Here is a 15,683-nt window from a genome sequence, read left to right as displayed (position 1 = left end):
ATTGGCCTGCCTCTGCCTCCCGAGTGCTGGAATCAAAGGTGTGTGCTGCCACACACGGTTGCGCAAGTGGAACAGTCATCCTGCCTCTAAATAAAATGGAGGCATTGCATGTGCACTCTCCTTCTCTCTCCCTCCCTCCCTCCTTCCCTCCCTCCCTCCCTCCCTCTCTCTCTCTCTGTGTTTAGGTCAATGAATATGAAACTTTAAGTTTTATTTCATTTCATTTGTTGCCTGGGTTAGTCTAGAAGCACTGGGCTCAAGGGATCCACCTCCTTTGGCCTCTTGCGTAGATTGGAGTCCAGGCAAGCCCGGCCACAGGCCGAGTTGCCCAGCTTATTTTGGAAGTCGATGTGAGAGCACACAGAGGAGCAAGCTGCTCCTGCCCTGCGGCCAAACTTTCCAGCCTCAAGTGAAGGCCTCCAGCCTCCAGGACTAGCAAGCTTGAGCATCTCATGGCATGGATCCCAAGTTGTCAGCTCTCCATTTCTCCAGAATGCGGGTGGACAGATGACTTCTTCTCCCATCCATTTTAAAAAGAGGCTAATTTGCAGCTCTAATGGCATGATGCCTTCCTATATTCTCCTTTAAAAGGAGCCGTACCTGCTTCTAGTTGTATCAGGGCTGATTAATGCATAAAGTGTTCCATGAAGAAAGAGTGACCTTCTAAACAGGGTGTGGCGGCACCCCGTAATCTCAGCACTGTGGGAGACCAGGTCCTGATGATAAAATCATGTTCAGGGTCCTGGGTTTGGTTCTTACTGTAGTATGAAACAATATCTTGTCCAAAAAAGGGGGAGTGGGGCTGAAGATGGCCTAGGGTACCCAACTTTAGTCCTCAGGACTTACATCAGGCAGCTTACAGCTGTATGCAGCTGCAGAGATTCTCTGAGCTCTGGAAGCACCTGTATTCACACACTCATACTCATACCCATACACAGTCAGACACACATCATTACCAAAGAAGTTAAAACATGTATTCGTTTTTTTCTGTGTAAGTGTTTTTCCTGCACACAGGTATGTGTACCACATGCCTGTCTGGTGCCCGGGAGGTCAGTAGAAGGTGACAGATCCCCTGGAATTGGGAGTTTCAGATGGTCATGAGCTATCGTGCGGGTGCTGGGAACCAAACCTGGGACTTCTGGAAGAGGAGTCTCACCTCTTAACCAATGAGCTGTATTTCCTAGAAATAAACATATTCATTTAAATGAATTTTAAAATAAAATTTAAAAGGGCTGGGTTTGGTCTGAGGTAGAGCATTGCTGTAGCTCAGTGCTTGAGGACTCCATGCTTGAAGCCCTGGGTTCAGTGCCTATTATGGAAATAGAGTCCTTCCTCTCTCTGGCAGATAGCCAAACAAAACCCTGTGAAGTGTGGATGACCCCTCCAGCTGGGTCTCTTTAAGGCGCTCCCTTGCCAAACCCTGTGAGAGCACTCATGACACCGTAGTAAAATTAGGCCCACACCATGACTTCTGCTGTGCTTCAGAACAGTATTGTTTAGTGCGGTCCACTAGTAAATATCTGTTACGTACTTACTACTGCTTGGCCTTCTGTTTGCTGTGTATCATCTCACTGTCTCAAAATGATCTTGCTGCAAGACATAGAAGCTGAGAAGTGAACACAGGGAGGCCCTCCTGGGTAGCCCAGCGCCTGTGACTTTCACACCCCTCTGTCCTTGTGCTTTGGTAAAGCCAGCAGTCCACTGACTGGAGTCGGAACCGAAGGTTTTGAGTATATTTGGTAAGCACTGTGACAGTGCTCCAGCCCAGCTCCCGGGGCCCTTTTCTTAGGCAGAGGTTGGCAGTGGTGAAACATCTGCCCTGCTTCAGTCATCATGTGTGTGGCCAGCAGTCATTCGGTGACTCTTCTCTGTTCCAGCCACTGTGCTCAGTGTGGCATAGATCAGAACTGGTGTGCACCATCATTTAGTGGACAGGAGAGGGAGGGAGCCACGAGGAAGGAGCAGAGCAGGAGAGTGGGTGGCAGGCCCCACAACCTTCCCCTCATCCGCTCTCAAGAGGTGAGGCGTGTGTGCGTGAGTGTGTGTGCGCGCGTGTGTTAGACCAGCTAGGGGGACAGATGCCACGGACCTTATGGTAGCCTTTACAGCTCCACCACAAGGCAGGCTCCTGGCCACTTTATGGGAATCAGAACATCAGCAAAAATCCCTTTGTGACCATGACCCTAGTACTCAGCAGGTGGAGGCAGGCTGAGAGGGAGACCCCATCTTAAAACAGAAAACAAGAAAACCACCACCCCAAAAAATAGGGGAAGAAGGGATCCCGGTGGAGGATGCCATGTAGCAATGGCCTGGCGTGTATAAACACCCCTGGCAACAGAAGAAGGACTCTCTGTATGCCCAGGTTTCTCTCCTGTGAGCTGTCTGAGGGCTCCAGGAAGTACTTCCCCAGTCAGAGTGTGGAAGGTGCAGGCGGCTCCGAGCTTCCTGTGGGGCTCGGTTGGTGTTGCCAAGGCCTGCTCCTTGAATGTCTTACTGCTTGCCACCTGGGTAAACCTTAGACTTGAGAGTGTCCGTGTACCCTACATGTGCTTAGGCTAAAAGAATTCATGTTCAGTTTTGTGCTGGCACTGGTTATCTGGACTTCCAAATGATCTCCCCAGGTGAGGTAAACTGAGGTCAGATACTGTCTTCTATGCCCTGGGGACCCTCTAGTGCCCAGGAGCTTAATGCAGAACCACAGCTCCTAATCTGCATTTTAGCAGAACTCATTAGAATTTCAGCACCACCGGGTGGTGGTGACACACACCTTTAATCCCACTTAATGACACTTGGGAGGCAGAGGCAGGCGGATCTCTGTGAGTTCGAGGCCAGCCTGGTCTACAGAGCTCATTCCAGGACAGCTAGGGCTATTGTACTGTCTTCAAAAACAAACAAAAAAACCAAAAAAGAAAAAAAGAATTTCAGCACCAATGGGCTTATCGGCTGTTTGTCCAGCTGTGGAAGGAGCATCCTTGGTGCACTGGAGCTGAGTGCTCCTCTGCTACCCGCCACTGCTTGCTAATCAGCACTCGTGTTTAATTAAACTCTCCAGTGTATGTTCTATCAAGTTCCTGATTATTAATCGCTGACTGAAATCCAGTCACTGGTCCATGGAGTTATAACTTGAAGTCCCAGCGTGTGCAGTCAGCCCACCATCACCACAGTCTGTTGTGTTTACTGTCCCCTGATTGCCCCCACCCCAGGCAGCCACTCACCTGCTTTCTGGAGCTACAGTAGGTGTATTTTCTAGACTTTTTACCTCGTAGGTGACATTAAATAATCGGGCTTTTTGATTAATGCAACATGGCTTCTTTCCTCATTCAACAGCTGTTCTGAGGTCTGTCAGCTCTTTTCTTTCTCTTTTAAATATGGTGTCACATAGCTCGGGTGGCCTTGAATAGAAGCTCCTAGAAGCTACATGCTGAAGCCACTCAGGCGATGAGCCACTGTTCCTGTCCCAGAGCAGTGAGGTGTAGGTCGGGGATGGCCTGCTATGGCTGGGCAACCAGGGCATTTCTTCATGTTCATTTGGTCTCTCACCAGTTCTAGACGTTTTGGGCCTGCATTACCAGCTTAGTCTCTGTTAGCCCATAGGCAGGAAGTCTGGCACAAGTATTCTACAAGAGTGGGAGCCTTCCTGGGTCTAGCCTGAACCCTTTCTCAAGGAGTAGGGAGATGGAACAGGTTGTTTCTGGATGAGCAGAGTGGTTTGGACAAGGAAGCGTTGACCTTGGGTTCTTTTTTGTTTGTTTTGTTTTGTTTTTCAAGACAGGGTTTCTCTGTGTAGCTTTGCGCCTTTCCTGGAACTCATTTGGTAGCCCAGGCTACCACTGAGATCCATCCGCCTGCCTCTGCCTCCCGATTGCTGGGATTAAAATTGCTGGGATTAAAGGCGTGCGCCACCACCGCCCGGCAACCTTGGGTTCTTGTGTTGTCCCGGCCCAGTCTAGTGTGGTGTATCAGGACACACAACACACCTAACTGCAAAATGCCTTCTGTTTTTTCTTAGGCACTGCTCGCAGGCATGCGCAACCGTGAGAACAGCTCACCCTGCCAGGGGAACGGAGAGCCAGCCGGCAGGGGCAGGGGCTGCGTGTGGCCTGCTGAAGAAGAGCCTTCCGGTGAGGCCACCACTCCTTCCTACAAGAAGCCTCTGTATGGCATCTCCCACAAGATCATGGAGAAGAAGAACCCTTCCCTCCGCAGACCTGCTCAGCCCCTATGAGCTCATTGAAAAGGCCAACTCCAGTAACAGCCCTTCTCCTCTGCGCCTGCTGAATGAGTCTCAGAAACGGGAATGTGGTGCTGGGGTGGCCAGTGATGGGGACCCCAATATCTACTTCCTGATCCAGAAGATGTTCTACATGCTCAACACGCTCACATCTAACATGTCCCAGCTTCACAGCAAGGTGGACCTGCTCTCCCTCGAGGTGAGCCGCATCAAGAAGCAGGTGAGCCCTTCAGAGCTGGTGGCTAAGTTCCAGCCTCCCCCTGAATACCAGCTCACTCCGGCCGAGCTGAAGCAGACCGTGGAGCAGAGCCTGTCCTGCGGCGACCTAGCCTGTCGTCTGCTGGTGCAGCTCTTCCCAGAGCTCTTCAGCGACGTGGACTTCTCCCCCGGCTGCAGTACCTGCGGCTTTGCCGCCAAGCGGAAGCTGGAGTCGCTGCACCTCCAGCTTATCCGCAACTATGTGGAGGTCTACTACCCCTCTGTGAAGGACACAGCTGTGTGGCAGGCTGAGTGCTTGCCGCAGCTGAATGACTTCTTCAGCCGCTTCTGGGCCCAGCGGGAAATGGAAGACAGCCAGCCAGGCGGCCAGGTCGCCAGCTTCTTTGAAGCCGACCAAGTGGATGCCGGCCACTTCCTGGACAACAAGGACCAAGAAGAAGCTCTGTCTCTGGACCGCAGCAGCACCATCGCCTCAGACCATGTGGTGGACACACAGGACCTCACCGAGTTCCTAGATGAAGCCTCCTCCCCAGGTGAGTTTGCCGTGTTCCTCCTGCACCGGCTCTTCCCGGAGCTGTTTGACCACCGGAAGCTGGGTGAGCAGTACAGTTGCTATGGCGACGGCGGCAAGCAGGAGCTGGATCCCCAGAGGCTGCAGATCATCCGCAACTACACGGAGATCTACTTTCCCGATATGCAAGAGGAGGAGGCCTGGCTGCAGCAGTGTGCCCAGCGCATCAACGACGAGCTGGAGGGCCTGGGGCTGGAGGGGGGCAGCGAGGGGGAGGCCCCACGGGACGACTGCTACGACTCCTCCAGCCTGCCGGATGACATCTCAGTGGTCAAGGTAGAGGATAACTTCGAGGGCGAGCGGCCTGGCCGGCGCTCCAAGAAGATCTGGCTGGTGCCCATTGATTTTGACAAGCTGGAGATCCCGCAGCCAGACTTTGAGATGCCAGGCTCAGAATGCCTGCTGAGCAAGGAGCAGCTGCGGAGCATCTACGAGAGCAGCCTGTCCATTGGCAACTTTGCCTCCCGCCTGCTGGTGCACCTCTTCCCGGAGCTCTTCACCCACGAGAACCTGCGCAAGCAGTACAACTGCAGCGGCTCCCTGGGCAAGAAGCAGCTGGACCCCGCCCGCATCAGGCTGATCCGCCACTATGTGCAGCTGCTCTACCCTCGGGCCAAGAACGACCGTGTGTGGACTCTGGAGTTCGTGGGCAAGCTGGACGAGCGCTGTCGGCGCAGGGACACCGAGCAGCGGCGCTCCTACCAGCAGCAGCGCAAGGTCCACGTGCCTGGCCCCGAGTGCCGGGACCTGGCAAGTTATGCAATCAACCCCGAGAGGTTCCGAGAGGAGTTTGAGGGGCCCCCGCTGCCTCCTGAAAGGAGCAGCAAAGACTTTTGCAAAATCCCCTTGGACGAGCTGGTGGTCCCCTCGCCAGACTTTCCGGTGCCTTCCCCCTACCTGCTGTCAGACAAGGAGGTACGTGAGATCGTGCAGCAGAGCCTGTCGGTGGGCAACTTCGCCGCCCGGCTCCTGGTCAGGCTCTTCCCTGAACTCTTCACTGCCGAGAACCTTCGACTGCAGTATAACCACTCCGGGGCTTGCAACAAGAAGCAGCTGGACCCCACGCGGCTGAGGCTCATCCGTCACTACGTGGAAGCTGTCTACCCCGTGGAGAAGATGGAGGAGGTGTGGCACTATGAATGTATACCCAGCATCGATGAGCGGTGTCGCCGCCCCAACAGGAAAAAGTGCGACATCCTCAAGAAAGCCAAGAAGGTGGAGAAGTGAGAAGGCTGGGCTGCCCAGGGACTTGGGTCACCACAGGCTGAGCAGTGGGTGGGGACCGAGCTTTGCTCCGGAGCTCGTGTACGGTACCCACAGACAGGCACCTTATGTCAGTGGGGAGTGGTTTCCTACGTTTGCACACTTAACACCTACCCAGCCACAAGAAAGAAGCCTTGAATTTGGTCTCTTGTATTCACGACTTTATTCTGTGTTCCTTGGTGGCACAGCCGGAGTCTGGGAGTAGCCAAGCTGTGAAATCAAAGAATTGACAGGGTAGGGTCCCTCCTCAGGGCTGGGGCGCCCTCCCTAACCCTCACAATTCAAAATACAAATTCAGACTAGATGTGGTAGCCCACACCTCTAGGCAGAGGCCATTGGACCTCTGAGAGTTCGAGGCCAGTCTAGTCTACATAATGAATTCCAGGCCAGCAAGGGTTACATAATGAGACCCTGTCTCAAAAACAGTAAAATACAAATTCAGCAGCTTGTTTCTCCCCCATGTTTTACATCTTCCATTTTTATCTTTTTTTTTTTTTTTAATTAAAATGAAATCCTTTTAAAAAAATCATTGGGCTCTTTGGGAGCCATTTTACTTAGGGGAAAAAAAAAATCTTAAAATATTTGAAATGAGATACTGTAAGATTACTTAAATTGCTGGGATTTTAAAAGATGATTTTAGATTTATGCTTTTTTTTTTTTCTTTAAAGAAATGCCATATTCAGGCGTTATGGGTAACTGTGGCTTCAGGTGGCACAGTGACTAGTTTTACTAATCCTGTGTTTGACATCTGATTTTGGAAGAGTCCAGAGGCCCCTTGGATCCAGCAGACAGGATGGAATCTAAGTACTAGAAGTAGTGTGTAGTCCCTTGAGACTCTGTGAGTTCCCCTTCTGCCGTGGCCCCCGGAAAGGTTCCCTGTGGCTCAGCCTGTCTGCGCTGCCATGTGGTGCTCACTGTAGATGAGAACACTGGAAGATGACATGAATGTAGATACATGTGGAGGTTCAGTGCACAGGGCTTCATGTGAGCTGTCCTCCACAGCCCTGTTCCCTCTGCACACAAAGACGGGCACAATGTGTAGGGACATTTTTGTGTGATTTATGGGTGGGTTTTTTCTCTTGGTTCACCAAGAACTGTTTACTTTCCATGTATTTGTACAGAGTCCTATCCCCAGACCTCGGTGTTCGCTCCTCCCATGAGCAGCATGGCCTTGTACCTCCAAGAGCCTAGGGCTCTTCTGTGGGTGTCGGAAGGACCCAGACCATCTTAAGTGGAGCACCCCTGCCCCTTCCCAGCCCCACTCAGACCTCCTCAAACCTTCCAGGAAGTTCTGCCGTCCTGGCCTGGCCCACCCCTGCCATGGAGGCACACATCTCTTCTCCCCTTCCACACTGGGCCAGAGCCTAGGAAGGAAAGGAAGCAGTGTTTCCAAACTGAATCCATCTACCATTGACCTAGAAAATGAATTGAGTTGCCTGGGTCGTCATAAAACCCTTGTGGGACATTACAAATGTGATAACTTAATGGCTTACCATTTTGCTACCTTAATATGCAGAAATGATAGAAATAATCTATGAATTTCCTCATGCAGATAAGATCTTTAGTTCTAGTAGACAATAGGATATAATTTTGCATGTACCCAATGGGCATTTAAAAAATAACATAATTTTGAATACTATAAAGCTTCTACTCACTGTCATTTTCCGGTTATTTATGCTGTCACTGTAAACCTAAGTTAGAGATGTTGAAAAGTGCCCAGGGCCGTCATGGCCCTCTGTCACACGACCACACCTGCAAACATCTCCTTACTAACAAGTGGGGGCGGGGGACTCCACAAACAAAGCAACCTTCTTTGTGCCCAGAAAGAAGGTCATAGGGGCATCCAGAAGACTCCCCCTTCCCCTTTCTCGGGCCTCTCTCCAATGCCTTAGTCACACATACACACACACACACACACACACACACACACACACACACACACTACCCCAAAGATGGCTGTGGCGCTCTCTCGCCCTTCCGCTAGTCAGAGAGAATTCCATGGAGTTTGTTCCGGTGTTGAGGATGTAACCAAGAGGATTCCAAGCCATGTGAAAATTGACCTGCTTTCTAGAGAGTGGAGCGTGGCCCTGCAGCGTCAGAAGCACAATCGGTTACTAAGTTTTTAGAAGTCCTGTCTACTCACAGCAGAGAAACGACGGGTTCTAGGAATTAAGCGTGTTGAATTCTGGGAAACTGTATTTTGGTTTCCTTAACACTTAAACTATGTAGGGCTTCACCCCCCCCACACACACCCTGAATCTCATTGTCCCTTTGAGTGAACAGAGGCGGACACTCTGGGAGCTGATTCCTGCCCCCTGGACTGTATGGTATCCTCACTTTCCCATCCATACAGGTGGCTCCAAGGGGCATTTTTTTTTTTCATGAAGCAATATAAATATAAAATACTTATTTTTTCAGAATTTAATGGGTTTCATGAAATCTGTTAGTGACTGCTTTCCTTGTTCCCCGTCTAAATTCTTCATTTTGTGCTTTGGATTATTTTTGCCTTGTATACAGAGGATTAAAGATTAGCACAGACATTCTGACGTTGACTAAGGTAGTATGTCACAGTGGGTGGTAGGGGTCTTGCTTTTCTCTGTTAGGAAGTTGTTAACGAATGTATGAAGATAGTCATGAATGTACAGTGTTCGAATCCTGCTTTTAGTTCATGTGGCCGTGTCTGTAAGATGACAGATGTTCGTCAGGGAATAAAGTGTCTAGTGTTGTTAGTGCTCAGTGCCCTTCCCCTTCAGTGTTGAGCCCCAAACCTTCCTTTCCTTTTAAGGTAGGGGGTGACGGGTTTATATCAGCAGCAATCATCAACCGACCAATGGGATCTACTTGGTGGTGACTGGATTTGGCCTGATCACACCACAGTGTGGCTGCTTGGGTCCTTGTAGAAATAGCCTCAGTTTCTATCATTCCCCCAGAGATTGCTTTTTGCCTGACTGAGAGGGACCTGGAGACCCCTGGTTGGAGGTCACTGGGTCATTCTGGAGTGGGGGTGAAGGCCTGGGGGCTGGTACTGCTGTGGGAAGTCCTTGCCTCTTGTAGATCCAGCCTTAATGTCTGACATCCAGCACGAGCAGGCCCTGCACAAGGTGGATATCAGAGTTCCTACTGTGAGGAGTAAATAACGAGGATAGTTTTACCAAAGAGAATGAGATACCACATCCTGTCTGCCTGTTACTATTGATTTGAGTGCACCCTTAGAAAACTGAATGTAACACAAACCAGGACATTTTTGGAAATTGTATGCTCTAGCAACTTTGTGTGAATTTTTATACAAGCACTGTTTTATTAATTATATAAAATATAAAAATAGAAAAACTGTGGTCTCTTAACACTTCATTTCTTTAGGTCCCTCGCCATTTAGAGTGTGTCTGGATCTGCCTGTCTGCCTGTCTGTGCACCTTCCCAGTCACAAGGAAGAACTTGAGTGAGGATTTTAGTGCCTGGGTATCAGCTGCAGCTCATAAGGTTTCCATCTGGCCACCAGGGAGTGACAGAACTCACCATATAGACCCTCCAGCCCTACTTGTCCACAGACCACAAAATGAGACACACTCATTTCCCACCTTTCTGGCCTGGTGCCTGCCCTGCCCTGCCCTGCCCAACAGAGCTTCCCTTGGACCCCGGTTCTTCCACTGTGCCGCATATGGGATTTAGTTCCTCAAAAGTAGCCTGGTAACAAAAGGATGTGTGTTCTTCCTCTTTGACTGATTAAAAATGAGCGTGTGTCAGGCTAGAGAGATGGCTCAGCAGTTAAGAGTACTGGATGTATTTCCAGAGGACCCAGGTTCAATCCCTGACACCCGTGTGACAATTCACAACCATCTGTAATTCTAGTTCCAGGGGCTCCAGTGTCCTTTTCTGACCTCCTGGGCTACCAGGCATACACATGGACCACAGACATGCATGCAGGCAAAACACTCCTATCACAGAAAAAATAACAAGGCATACTCTGTCATGCCTGGGAAAAGAGACTTCAATTAAGTGGTCTCCCACTGCATACATATTAAATTGCTTTGTAACAACCTTACTTAGAAAGCTTAGGTAGGTGGGAAGAGGCAGGTTTCCATATTTCCATATACTTCACTGTTATGATGACTTGGGCTTTTTTGTTTTTGTTTTTGTTTTTTAATTTTGTTTTTGTTTTTTGAGGCAGAGATCTACTGGACTGGAATTCACTAGACCAGTCTGGCTCAAGCTCAAATTCTGCCAAGTACTGGAATTAAGATGTGCACCGCCACATCCTGTTGCTTTTATTGAGATGGGGTCAGATATCTGTTTCACTGACTTGACCTTCTTTCCTTCACCTCCAGAGTGCTGGGATTACAGGCCTGTGCCACCATGCTTGGCTCAATTTAAAAATCTTTGTTTGTTTGTTTTTCAAGGCAGGGTTTCTCTGTGTAGCTTTGGAGCCTATCCTGGAATTTGCTCTGTAGACCAGGCTGGCCTTGAACTCGGAGAGTTCTGCCTCTGAGAGCCGCCTTCGTGCTGGGATTAAAGGCTTGTGCCACCACTGCCCAGCTCAATTTAAAAATCTTAATTGCTTAATTTTTATTTCTAGATTTGGAGATGTTGTTCCAAATGGTAGGACAAATGTTCTGAGGGGTGGAACAGAGGAAGTGGGTTTTATCGTCAGGGAAGATTGAGCACACACTGAACAAGGAGGTTGATGTGGCCTTTGAAGCAAAGGTTGGAGTGCCACTGAGGCCTCAAGAGAGAAAGGAATGCTGCCTCCAGAGAAGGTTCATCTACAGCAAATGCCTTGGGAGGCCCAGCCAGCTGCTGGGTCTGCACCTTGACTGACTAGCCCTGCCCCATGAGTGGCTAGTTAAGCAGTCCGTTTCAGCCTGTCAGGAAGGTAGGTTCTGTAGTTAAGAGCACAGAACCTGACAGGTCTTGCTTGAAGCTGATTTGCAAGATGTGCATGGGTATGAACATACCAGTGGCTATGAGCAGACTGGGCCTTGCTGCTCTCTGCAGAAGACAGCCAGGCCATTGCAGATGTAATGAAGCTCTTCACTGGCCTGAGGCACAACTGAGGGACTACACGCTCTTCTGACCCTCCAGCTTCTCACAGGCTGGAATGATGTTGGTAAGCACGCTATGAAAGCTGACAGGGATTCAGCTTGTGTGATTTCTGCTGCAAGGCAGGAGGAGTTTCCATCCTTGGTTTGGACAAGCTGAAATCTTTTTTTTTTTTTTTTTTTTTTTTTTCAAGCCGGGGTTTCTCTGTGTAGCTTTGAGCCTTTCCTGGAACTCACAGAGATCCGCCTGGCTCTGCCTCTCGAGTGCTGGGACTAAAGGCGTGCGCCACCACCGCCCGGCAAGCTGAAATCTTAAGTGCTAGAACTAAGTGTGTGGAGAGATAAACACTTCAGTATGCATAAGGCCTCTGACCATTGATGCTGTCTCTTCAGGTGGTTAATATTCAGAGTTGGCATCTACATTTTAGCCTTTGATATCTCTGCTTCAAAATCAAGAGCTAGAATCCCAGAGCTTTTTTGTTTGGTTGCTTTTTGGTTTTGCTTTTTGTTTTCTTTCTTTTCTTTCTTTCTTTCCTTTCTTTCTTTCTTTCTTTCTTTCTTTCTTTCTTTCTTTCTTTCTCTCTCTCTCTCTTTCTCTCTCTTTCTCTCTTTCTTTCTTTTTAATAAGATCTTTATTGACAGATAATTCACATAGTATACAATTCGCCTGTTTGCACAATTTGATAGACTTTAGTCCAGCATCCTCACAGGCCCATAACACCATCACCACTTCCTGTTTTAGAACATCGCTGTCTTCAGTTTCATAGACACTATAATGTGTGGTGACTACATTCCATTTTATTTTTTAAATGAACATAATATTTGCAATTGTAACCACTTTTAAGTACAATTCAGTGGCATGAATTACATTCAAGATATTAATTACACTCATAATATTCATTAATAACACTCATGATACTAATTACATTTGTGGTATTCATTGATTACATTCACAGTATTCATTCAATAACTATTTAGGATATGATTTATTACATTCATGATATTATGTCCTGATACTACTGTCTGTCTGTGGGGTTTTTCCATCACACAAAACAGAAACTCTGTACATAGGAAATCATTACTCTATATTCCTTTCTTCTCCATCTTAAGATAATCCTCTTTCCTTGAGGTAGTTTCATGAACATCTCAACTGAGTTATTTTTTGTTTGTTTTTCAAGATACAATTTCTCTGTGTAACAGCCTTGGCTGTCCTGGACCTCGCTCTGTAGATCAGACTACCTTCAAACTCAGATTACCTGCCTCTGCCTCCTGAGTGCTGGGATTAAAGGCGTGCACCACCACCGCCCACACTGAAAGGTTTTTTAGTGTCTTGAAAAATAGGTTTCCAAGCATGGTGATGCACAACTTTAATCCCAGCATTTGGAGGCAGGGGCAGGTGGTCTTTGAGTTCAAGGTAGGCTTGGTCTACATAGCAAGCTGTAGGTGGAGCTTTCCTGTCCTGCAGCTACTCTCAAATAAACACACTGAGGCTCATATTAATTACAAATGCTCAGCTAATAGCTCAGGCTTGTTACTAACTAGCTCTTACATTTTAAGTTAACCCATATTCCTTATTTATGCTCTGCCATGTGGCAGTACCTTTATTAGCATGGCACGTTCTTCTCCCTCTGCGTCTGGCTGGCAACTCCTGACTCTACCCTGTCTCATCCTATCATTCTCAGTTTTACTTTCCTGCCTAACTTTATCCTGCTCAGCTCTTGGCCAATCAGCTTCTTTTTTTGAGCTGAGGATCGAACCCAGGGCCTTGCGCTTGCTAGGCAGGCACTCTACCACTGAGCTAATTCCCCAACCCTTGCCAATCAGCTTCTTTATTAAACCAATCATGGTGACATATATTCACGCAGTGTACAGAAGGATTATTCCACAGCAGCAAGTTCCAGTGGTTTAGAGCTCAGGACTTTATAGTGAAATCTAATCACCTCCCCATCTACATAGAGCAAAGATGGCAGAGACTTCAGTTGACAACCCATTTCCTAGAAACTTCGCTAAGGAGAATTGTCATTTTGGTAAAAGGGCCAGATGAACCAAACAGTCATAACCTTAAAGCACTCATTCCAGGTTGGGGATTTAGCTCAGTGGTAGAGCGCTTGCCTAGCAAGCGCAAGGCCCTGGGTTTGATCCTCAGCTCAAAAAAACAAAAACAAAAACAAAAACAAAATCAAAAAGAGCACTCATTCCTTGAACAACTCTATACCACAAGCACTGTCCTGAGAAAGCAGGATGTATTTTCTTTAACTATTTAGGGTTTTTTGGCTTTTGTTTTTTTGTTTTGGGTTTTTTCCATGTCACCTGTGATAGCTCAAGACATTTGATCATCCTGCTTCTACTAATCAAGAGCTGGCGTGCACCAACATATCCAGCCAAACAATATAGTTAAAATAATTCCCCCCTCTGTCATCCTATTAGAACAGGATTTTCCAACCTCAGCACTGCTGACATGCTGCTCTGTTGGACATTATGGGATGTTCAGCATCATCTTCAGGCTCTCCTTTCTTGGTGTCCCTGTTATTCTGTCCATCATGACAACTAAAAATATAATTATTGCCAAATGCCCCCAGGGAAAGTGGGCAAGTTGTCCCAAGTTGAGAACCACTGCGCTGGCGTGAGTCCAGGGTTGTCTTTGATCAAGTCATTATGCTGGTCACATTTTTACTGGGGATGCCCTGCCAGGACCACATTAAAAGGCAGCTGCCGTTCAGCTTCAATAATGAGTGAGTTGTAAGAGGGCCACAAATCATCATGAATTGCTCTTAAGATTGTCTGCTAGTTTTCATAAATATGTTCCTCACCCCTCACACTGGAGGCAACTCTTGAGATCAGTCTTTGGCCACATGCTACATGCTATGACCAAACTAATATAAATTGTGATCAGATATCTTAGTTTGATTTTTAAAAGATCTTAAGAATTATTTTCTTTTTAGTTACATGTCTTTGTATATGTGGAGTTTGGGTGCCACAGAGATATTGAACCCTCTGGAGCTGGAGTTACAGGTGATTTTGACCACCTGATAGGGGTGCTGGGAACTAAACTCCTTGGTAAGAGTAGTGCAAGCTCTTAACCACTGAGCTGCCTCTCTGGTCCTTGATTATTTTGTTTTGCTTTGCTTTTTTTTTTTTTTTTTTTCTTCTCCCGAGACAGGGTTTCATTATTTAGACCAGGCTGACTTCACAAAAATCCATCTGCCTGTCTCCTGAGTGCTAGGATTAAAGGTGTGTGTCACTACGCCTGGTACATAGTTTGATTTTTAAAAACTGTAGTTGGAAGCCAGGAGGTGGTGGTGCACACCTTTAATCCCAGTACTTGGAAGGCAGAGCCAGGCGGATCTCTGTGTGTTCAAGGTCTACAGAGCAAGATCCACGACAGGCACCAAAGCTACACAGAGAAACCCTGTCTTGAAAAAACAAAATAAAAACAAACAAAAAAACCTGTAGTTGGGAATAAGTCCAACCTGCTAAGCAGTTAAGCCAGGTACAGATCATCAATGGCCTTTCAAATGGCTCTCTTTGTGCCAGCTGTGGTGTGGTACACACCTGGAATCCCAGCAGCTAGTCTGCCAAGGCCGAAAGATCTTGCATTGAAGGCCTGCCCAGCTACATACTGAAGCCTTAAACAAACAAACAAACAAAACTAAAGGCCTTTTCTGCTCTGGCTTTCTGTCCTGCTCCTTATTTGTCCAGTAAGGACTGTGAGATGCAGAAAGCTAAGGGGAAGTGTTCATGATTGCTCACCTGCCAACAGTGTGGGCTGTTTTAGGAAACCTGCTGCTGCATTATGTGCCCCCACATCCAAGGCTTCTCGAGTTTTCTATGCACTTTGCAAAGAGATGCTGAGGAAGAGGGAGGGGAGAGAGGGAAAGGAGATGGGATGAAGTATGGCTATATAATTAATTATAACTTTGTCACTACTTCACATGGAAGTTAAACATACGATATTTTTACTGATGACTCGCAAAAGCCAAAATAACCAAGGATGAAAACCGAAATTCCATGTTGTACTTTTACACAGTATCATTTCTTCCTAAGAGTTTTAAGTTTTTGAAACATTTTGATTTAACATTTAAAAAAAAATTTAAGACAAGATCTTTTTTAGGTGGTCCTGGCTGGCTTAGAACAGGCTGACCTTGAATTTACAGAGATCCACCTGCCTGTGCCTCCCAAGGGCTGGGATTAAATGCATGCAACACTACACCCAGTTCTAAAGCCTTTTTTTTTTTTTTTTTTTTTTTAAAATTAGTGTGTGTGTGTGTGTGTGTGCCTGAGCATGTGTGTGATGGCCAGAGGACAAATTTTGGGAGTTGGTTCTCTCCTTTCCACCATGTGGGTCTAAGGGAATGAATTCAGG

At 47.6% G+C, this 15,683-nt stretch overlaps 1 protein-coding gene across 1 annotated transcript in view; it reads left to right on the top strand.

Annotated features, from left to right (window-relative positions):
* The window catches only part of Bend3 (BEN domain containing 3), a 34,611-nt gene extending 27,865 nt beyond the window's left edge, over positions 1 to 6,746 (top strand). The window contains 2 exon segments of the mRNA XM_036168992.1: positions 4,010 to 4,195; positions 4,197 to 6,746. Coding sequence (XP_036024885.1) covers positions 4,010 to 4,195; positions 4,197 to 6,248 — 2,238 coding nt within the window. The 3' untranslated portion in view covers positions 6,249 to 6,746.
* Positions 6,747 to 15,683: the final 8,937 nt, after the last annotated feature.

The sequence above is a fragment of the Onychomys torridus genome, chromosome 19 (assembly GCF_903995425.1).
Source record: "Onychomys torridus chromosome 19, mOncTor1.1, whole genome shotgun sequence".
Classification (NCBI taxonomy): Eukaryota; Metazoa; Chordata; class Mammalia; order Rodentia; family Cricetidae; genus Onychomys; species Onychomys torridus.
The sequence above is the reverse complement of the archived record's forward strand: the minus strand, read 5'-3'. Positions and strand labels throughout refer to the sequence as shown.